The sequence below is a fragment of the Scyliorhinus canicula genome, chromosome 30 (assembly GCF_902713615.1).
Source record: "Scyliorhinus canicula chromosome 30, sScyCan1.1, whole genome shotgun sequence".
Taxonomy (NCBI): domain Eukaryota; kingdom Metazoa; phylum Chordata; class Chondrichthyes; order Carcharhiniformes; family Scyliorhinidae; genus Scyliorhinus; species Scyliorhinus canicula.
In genome coordinates this window covers 11,138,629-11,146,754 of record NC_052175.1, presented here as the reverse complement: position 1 = coordinate 11,146,754, position 8,126 = coordinate 11,138,629, and the positions used below count along the sequence as shown (strand labels likewise).

General features: G+C 55.3%; 1 protein-coding gene across 1 annotated transcript; it reads left to right on the top strand.

Moving 5' to 3' along the window:
- The first annotated feature begins 70 nt into the window (after positions 1 to 70).
- On the top strand, positions 71 to 7,579 carry LOC119958697 (transcriptional repressor p66-beta-like). Its single transcript, XM_038787273.1, has 4 exons — positions 71 to 210; positions 3,700 to 3,820; positions 4,891 to 4,959; positions 6,885 to 7,579. The coding sequence occupies exons 1-4, from the start codon at positions 166 to 168 to the stop codon at positions 7,016 to 7,018; spliced, it is 369 nt and encodes a 122-aa protein (XP_038643201.1). The 5' UTR covers positions 71 to 165; the 3' UTR covers positions 7,019 to 7,579.
- Positions 7,580 to 8,126: the final 547 nt, after the last annotated feature.

The following is an 8,126-nucleotide window of genomic DNA, read 5'->3' as shown; positions in this document are numbered from 1 at the left end:
CCTCTCGGCGCTAGCCATCCTGTTCCACTGTGTACGAGTTATTGACTCCCTTGGGCCTGTGCCTGATAACCTGACCGTCTCTGCTTCCCGCAGGAGATTGAGCAGCGGATACAGCAGCAAGCAGCCACGGTATCGGCACCCCCTACCAACGCGTCCGGAGTGTCGATGAGCAAACCTGAGCCCGTGATCAGGCACCACCCCCTCCGACAAGTAAGTGCCCAGCCTGCTGGCCCCGGAGACATGAGGTGGGGGAGGAGCCACACCTCTAGCAGGGTCGTGGACGTCACGATGAGTTGAAGTTGGCTCCTCCGGAGTCTGCTTGCTGGAACGTCACACTCCGGCCTGGCAAGTGACCGATAGGAATAGTCTCTCTGCTCCATGTGCAACGTGTGGATCACCCTACAGATTCTTCCCGGAATCCATCTGACCTCCTCACACGGGTGGGAGAAGGGATTAAAACCCCAGCTCCCCACCCGGGAACAATAGCCGAAAGGAAAAGCTTCCCTTTCACCCATTTTGAGTCAATGAGCTCGGTCCAGCCATCGCTGCACAACCTCCACGATGATCATTGTACAATCCCCACCCGCTGTGTCAGATCAAATCCAGTCAGTCGGGGTGTTTGAGCCACTGGATCCCAACCCAGCAGCAATTTAAAACTGTGCCCCCTTGTTTCCCGTTGGTGGGTGTGTCCAGAACCAGGGGTCACAGTCTGAGGATACGGGGTAGACTGTTTAACAAAGAACAAAGAAAATTCCAGCACAGGAACAGGCCCTTCGGCCCTCCCAGCCTGCGCCGATCCAGATCCTTTATCTAAACCTGTCTCCTATTTTCCAAGGATCTACTTCCCTCTGTTCCCCGCCCGTTCATATATCTGTCTAGATGCCTCTTAAATGATGCTATCGTGCCCGCCTCTACCACCTCCGCTGGTAAAAGCGTTCCAGGCACCCACCACCCTCTGCGTAAAAAACGTTCCACGCACATCTCCCTTAAACCTTCCCCCTCTCACCTTGAAATCGTGACCCCCTTGTAACTGACACCCCCACTCTTGGAAAAAGCTTGTTGCTATCCACCCTCTCCATACCTCTCATAATTTTGTAGACCTCAATCAGGTCTCCCCTCAACCTCCGTCTTTCCAACGAAAACAATCCTAATCTACTCAACCTTTCTTCATAGCTAGCACCCTCCATACCAGGCAACATCCTGGTGAACCTCCTCTGCACCCTCTCCAAAGCATCCACATCCTCCTGGTAATGTGGCGACCAGAACTGCACGCAGTATTCCAAATGTGGCCTAACCAAAGTCCGATACAACTGTAACATGACCTGCCGACTCTTGTACTCAATACCCCGTCCGATGAAGGCAAGCATGCTGTATGCCTTCTTGACCACTCTATCCACCTGCGTTGCCACCTTCAGGGTACAATGGACCTGAACTCCCAGATCTCTCTGTACATCAATTTTCCCCAGGACCCTTCCATTGACCATATAGTCCGCTCTTGAATTTGATCTTCCAAAATGCATCACCTCGCATTTGCCTGGATTGAACTCCATCTGCCATTTCTCTGCCCAACTCTCCAATCTATCTATATTTTGTTGTATTCTCTTGAGGCAGAGATGAGGAGATATTTCTTCACCCAGAGAGTTGGGCAGCCTGTGGAATTTGTTACCTCAGAAAGCCTTTCAAGAAGCAGTTAGATATCTCGCTTCGGGCAAAGGGATATGGGGGGGGAAAGCGGGATTAGGTGTTGAGTTGGATGAGCAGCCATGATTGTGATGAATGGCTGAGCAGGCTCGAAGGGCCTCCTCCTGCTCCGATTTTATGTTACTCCCTTGCCAGAAGAGTTTAAACGTAGTGTGGACGCAACCTCAGCCTGTTCCCCTGACTGTCCGATGGATTGGATCACTCCCGGGCCAGCTGAGTAGGCCAGAGAGTCGGCCTCTCCCGCCAACTCGTCTTGTTAATGACGCTCGCCCACCCTGAGAATCGACACACTGACCCTCTACTCCCGGCACGATTCCCCGTGCCTCAGAATCACCCAGCTTCTCAGCAAACCAGAGCTGGAAGCAGTACTCGCACTGATTCAAGCTCACAGAGTCATTGCGGTGGGGAACGAGATAATCTGGAGCACGTGGTCAGTCGATCCAACCCCAGGTTCGATTCCGGCCTCGGGTCACTGTGCAGAGTCTGCAAGAGGTTAGATACAGAGCAAAGCTCCCTCTACACTGTCCCCATCAAACACTCCCAGGACAGGTACAGCACGGGGTTAGATACAGAGTAAAGCTCCCTCTACACTGTCCCCATCAAACACTCCCAGGACAGGTACAGCACGGGGTTAGATACAGAGTAAAGCTCCCTCTACACTGTCCCCATCAAACACTCCCAGGACAGGTACAGCACGGGGTTAGATACAGAGTAAAGCTCCCTCTGCACTGTCCCCATCAAACACTCCCAGGACAGGTACAGCACGGGGTTAGATACAGAGTAAAGCTCCCTCTGCACTGTCCCCATCAAACACTCCCAGGGCAGGTACAGCACGGGGTTAGATACAGAGTAAAGCTCCCTCTACACTGTCCCCATCAAACACTCCCAGGACAGGTACAGCACGGGGTTAGATACAGAGTAAAGCTCCCTCTACACTGTCCCCATCAAACACTCCCAGGACAGGTACAGCACGGGGTTAGATACAGAGTAAAGCTCTACACTGTCCCCATCAAACACTCCCAGGACAGGTACAGCGCGGGGTTAGATACAGAGTAAAGCTCCCTCTACACTGTCCCCATCAAACACTCCCAGGACAGGTACAGCACGGGGTTAGATACAGAGTAAAGCTCCCTCTACACTGTCGCCATCAAACACTCCCAGGACAGGTACAGCACGGGGTTAGATACAAAGTAAAGCTCCCTCTACACTGTCCCCATCAAACACTCCCAGGACAGGTACAGCACGGGTTAGATACAGAGTAAAGCTCCCCTACACTGTCCCCATCAAACACTCCCAGGACAGGTACAGCACGGGGTGAGAGACAGAGTAAAGCTGCCTCTACACTGTCCCCATCAATCACTCCCAGGACAGGTACAGCACGGGGTTAGATACAGAGTAAAGCTCCCTCTACACTGTCCCCATCAAACACTCCCAGGACAGGTACAGCACGGGGTTAGATACAGAGTAAAGCTCCCTCTACACTGCCCCCATCAAACACTCCCAGGACAGGTACAGCACGGGGTTAGATACAGAGTAAAACACCCTCTACACTGTCCCCATCAAACACTCCCAGGACAGGTACAGCACGGGGTTAGATACAGAGCAAAGCTCCCTCTACACTGTCCCCATCAAACACTCCCAGGACAGGTACAGCACAGGGTTAGATACAGAGTAAAGCTCCCCCTACACTGTCCCCATCAAACACTCCCAGGGCAGGTACAGCACGGGGTTAGATACAGAGTAAAGCTCCCTCTACACACTGTCCCCATCAAACACTCCCAGGACAGGTACAGCACGGGGTTAGATACAGAGTAAAGCTCCCTCTACACTGTCCCCATCAAACACTCCCAGGACAGGTACAGCACGGGGTTAGATACAGAGTAAAGCTCCCTCTACACTGTCCCCATCAAACACTCCCCACCTCTCTGATTGTGTGAACTGCCTTGTTGAGCTGACGATGTGTTTTGTGCCCCCCCCCCCCCCCCCCCCCCCCTGCAGCAACCGCCTCCATCGCAGTCGTCGCTCCAGCGAGGCCTGCACACCTCCGCCCGTAGCGTGCTCTCCAACTTTGCCCAGGGGCCCCCGCTGCACGTGGCCAGCGGCCTGCTTGGCATGCCAGGTAAGCATGCAGTGCGGAGCGGAGCCCCGAGCCGAGGACGAAGGCCGTACTTCACCAGTCCAGGTAGACACACAACCCTCCATTGCAGCCAGCGCCGCTCAAACCTCCTCCCCACCTCCTTTCTCTTCTTGACTTCCGGAAGCTTCTCGAGACAGTGAAACCTGTAAATCCCGGACTCCCGCCCCCCCTTCCGACCAGCGCTCGGGGCAGAGAAATCGCTCTATTCCTCGGGGGGGGAACAGCAGCCGGCAAGCCTATGACCCCGGAGATAGGGCACTTTCTCAGCCGCAGTGCACGCTGGGTAAAAAAGGCACCATTGCTGCCAAGGGCAGTCACGCTAACCCGTGTCGCCCTGTGCATCCTCTGCAAGTGCTTGGCGTATGAAGCTATCGCCGGAGCAGTTTTGCTGATGCTATCTGGATTTCGTAGCCCGTGCGTGATATTGATTTTGACAAAGGTCCATCGTTACATGTTTCACTGTGCACGGGTTCCTGTGCGGCCCCCCCCGTGTTCAAGGGTTTGCAGTTCCAATTCTGCGCATCCCAGCTCGCCGAAGTCAGCGTCTTGCTGTCGCTGAAGGTCTGTCGTTGGTCGGGGGGGGGGGGGGGGGGCAGGGCGTACGTGGGTGAGGGTGCTGGGGTGCAAGGAGGAAGAGACGAAGGGAGCTCCTGTCTGCCCGCTAGGAAATGCGGGTCAGCCGGGAGGCGGTGAGGGCGGGGCAGTTTGGAAACCGGCTCGCTCAATGAGTTGCCGGGCGCTGGACGCGATTCATCTCCGGCCACATCGAAGCCAGTACCAGGGGGGCCCCCAGCAGCTTTCCATTAACCCCGACGCCCCGGGAAAAGGGCCCCAAATAACGCCCGCGTCGATAGAAAGTTGCGGATATCCCGGATTAGTGCAGTGAACACCACCTCAAGGTGTATTCACAGATCAGGTTGTGGAGTCTTCATTGAATGTAAAAATAGATAAGTCCCCTGGGCCAGATGGGATTTATCCTAGGATTCTCTGGGAAGCCAGGGAGGAGATTGCAGAGCCTTTATCCTTGATCTTTATGTCGTCTTTGTCGACAGGAATAGTGCCGGAAGACTGGAGGATAGCAAATGTCCCCTTGTTCAAGAAGGGCAGTAGAGACAACCCTGGTAATTATAGACCTGTGAGCCTTACTTCGGTTGTGGGTGAAATGTTGGAAAAGGTTATAAGAGATCGGGTTTATAATCATCTTGAAAAGAACAAGTTGATTAGCGATAGTCAACACGGTTTTGTGAAGGGTAGGTCATGCCTCATAAACCTTATTGAGTTTTTTGAGAAGGTGACCAAACAGGTGGATGAGGGTAAAGCGGTTGATGTGGTGTATATGGATTTCAGTAAGGCGTTTGATAAGGTTCTACACGGTAGGCTATTGCAGAAAATAAGGAAGTATGGGATTGAAAGCGATTTCGCGGTTTGGATCAGTAATTGGCTAGCTGAAAGAAGACAGAGGGTGGTGGTTGATGTCAAATGTTCATCCTGGAGTTCAGTTACTAGTGGTGTACCGCAAGGATCTGTTTTGGGGCCACTGCTGTTTGTCATTTTTATAAATGACCTAGAAGAGGGTGTAGAAGGATGGGTTAGTAAATTTGCAGATGACACAAAGGTCGGTGGAGTTGTGGATAGTGCTGAAGGATGTTATAGGATACAGAAGGACATAGATAAGCTGCAGAGCTGGGCTGAGAGGTGGCAGATGGAGTTTAATGCGGAAAAGTGTGAGGTGGTTCACTTTGGAAGGAGTAACAGGAATGCAGAGTACTGGGCTAATGGCAAGATTCTTGGTAGTGTGGATGAACAGAGAGATCTCGGCATCCAGGTACATAAATCCCTGAAAGTTGCCACCCAGGTTAATAGGGCTGTTAAGAAGGCATATGGTGTGCTAGCCTTTATCAGCACGGGGATTGAGTTTCGGAGCCACAAGGTCATGCTGCAGTTGTACATAACTCTGGTGCGGCCGCACCTGGAGTACTGCATGCAGTTCTGGTCACCACATTATAGGAAGGATGTGGAAGCTTTGGAAAGGGTTCAGAGGAGATTTACTAGGATGTTGCCTGGTATGGAGGGAAGGTCTTACGAGGAAAGGCTCAGGGACTTGAGGTTGTTTCCGTTAGAGAGGAGAAGGCTGAGAGGTGACTTAATAGAGACATATAAGATAGTCAGAGGGTTAGATAGGGTGGACAGTTTTCTCGGATGGTGATGACCAACACGAGGGGACATAGCTTTAAATTGAGGGGTGAGAGATATAGGACAGATGTCAGAGGCAGTTTCTTTACTCAGAGAGTAGTAGGGGTGTGGAACGCCCTGCCTGCAACAGTAGTAGACTCGCCAACTTTAAGGGCATTTAAGTGGTCCCTGGATAGACATATGGATGAAAATGGAATAGCGTAGGTCAGATAGGCTTCAGATGGTTTCACAGGTCGGCGCAACATCGAGGGCCGAAGGGCCCGTACTGCGCTGTAATGTTCTATGTTCTATGAATGGCTGTCCCTGGGAGGGTGGGGCTGGGGGGGGGAAGCAGGGTAATCCCACGGTGACCCCACGGTCACAGGGTTACGGTGAAGCTCCGCAGTTGGGAACGCTTCTTCGAAGGGCTCTTTAACCCCCGCCGGTCTCTCATTCGGCTGATGGAACCCGGGCCTTTCTGTCCAGATTAAATCGCCTCCCTGACCCCTGGGCAGTGCCGGCCGGGGCTTCCCCTCAGCCTCCAGTGAGCCCTGGCCTCAGATGGCGGGCTGCGCTGTGAAGAATATCCAGGCCGAAGAGCCAGCTGGGTGCGACGGGGGGGGGGGGAGTGTATGTACTCTAGTGGGACTGGGATCTTGGGGAAGAAACGCGGGCCACTCGGAACACCGGCAAGCGGTGGCGATGGGGACACGGCTTCCTGGTGTCCCCGCTGACAGGGGCGCACCACGCAAACCGATCGCTCTTCTAACAAACCCTCCCCCCCCCCCCCCCCCTCCGCCCCTCTTCTTTGTGCTCCATCCCTCCCCGCCTCGTGGTCCAGTTCTCCCACCTTAATCTTGTTTCCCTTTTGCAGGGGTCAACATGGCTTACATGAACGCCGGGGTCGGAGGTCAGAAGGGGTCGACTCTGGCAGACCGCCAGCGGGAGTACCTGTTGGACATGATCCCGCCCAGGCCTATCTCGCAGTCTGTCAGCACACAGAAGTGAAGAGCTGGCCCCGTCGCATGCAGTGCCTGTACTGGTGCCTAGTTACTTAACCCGTCGCTTTCGGGGAGCCGACCGCCCCCCCCCTCCTCCTCTCCTCCCCCCCCCCCCCCCCCTCCCAATATTATTGTACTCTGTCTGTTGCTAACTTTGTTGTCAGGCTGGTGGGGCGGATTCCTCCGGCCAATTGCAGTTCACACCGGGTGTCAGACTCTGGAAACGTGCGCCTGCGCGCGGGCATGAGGTGCTCCCCGGCGCCTCCCCATGGCTGAAGTAAAGTCGCCATAGTCCCAGAATGCCAGGTGCCGCTGAAACATTTCGAGGGCAGGAGAGCTGACTGGGCTTAACCGGATTTAACCTGGGGGGGGGGGGGGGGGGGCGGGCGATGTCACGGCATCCCAGGGGCCGGATTTGAGACGGCGGGGGCCTTCGTGGATGAACCCCTTGGAAACCGCCTGCCGACTACGTTAACCGCTCCGCTGTTTGGCGCAAGGCCAGCTGAGGGTCAGTGAGGGGGCGTACTGCCCCCCACCTTTGTTTGTTTGTTTGACACGCCCGGGGGGGGGGGGGGGGGGGGGGCTTTCGTCCCGATCTTTCTGAGGCCCCTCCCCCCCCGTCCCGCTCGGGGAGACTCGTATTGGCCGTTCAAAAAAAAAAGAAAGATATATTGTGGTACTGAGGCGCCGCCACTAGGTGGCAATGGCACGTGTGTTTGAGAGCTGTGTGTGTGTATTAAGCCCCACCCCCACGCTCGCCGCGCACGCTCTCAGCTGCCTCCCACCCCCCCTCTCGATAATCCTGCTCAACCAGTGCCCTTAAAGCTTGGTTTGTGTGCAGGAGGCGGCCAGGGCCCTGAACCCTCGAAACCGGAGACAAACCCCCCCCCCCCCCCCCCCAACCCTTCAATCGCCCATCAACCTGACTGGTTGCATTCGCTTCCCTGTGTCAGCCTCCCCCCCCTCCCCCGGGGAGGAGTTGGGGGGGGGGGGGGGGGGGGGGGAAAGAGTTGGTGGCCGGTCGATGGGGGGGGGGGGGGGGGGCGTGCCAGCCGGTCAGGAGTGCTGCTGCTCGGTTGGGGGCAGCAGTGGGGGAGGGCGGGCTGTCCGCCCGT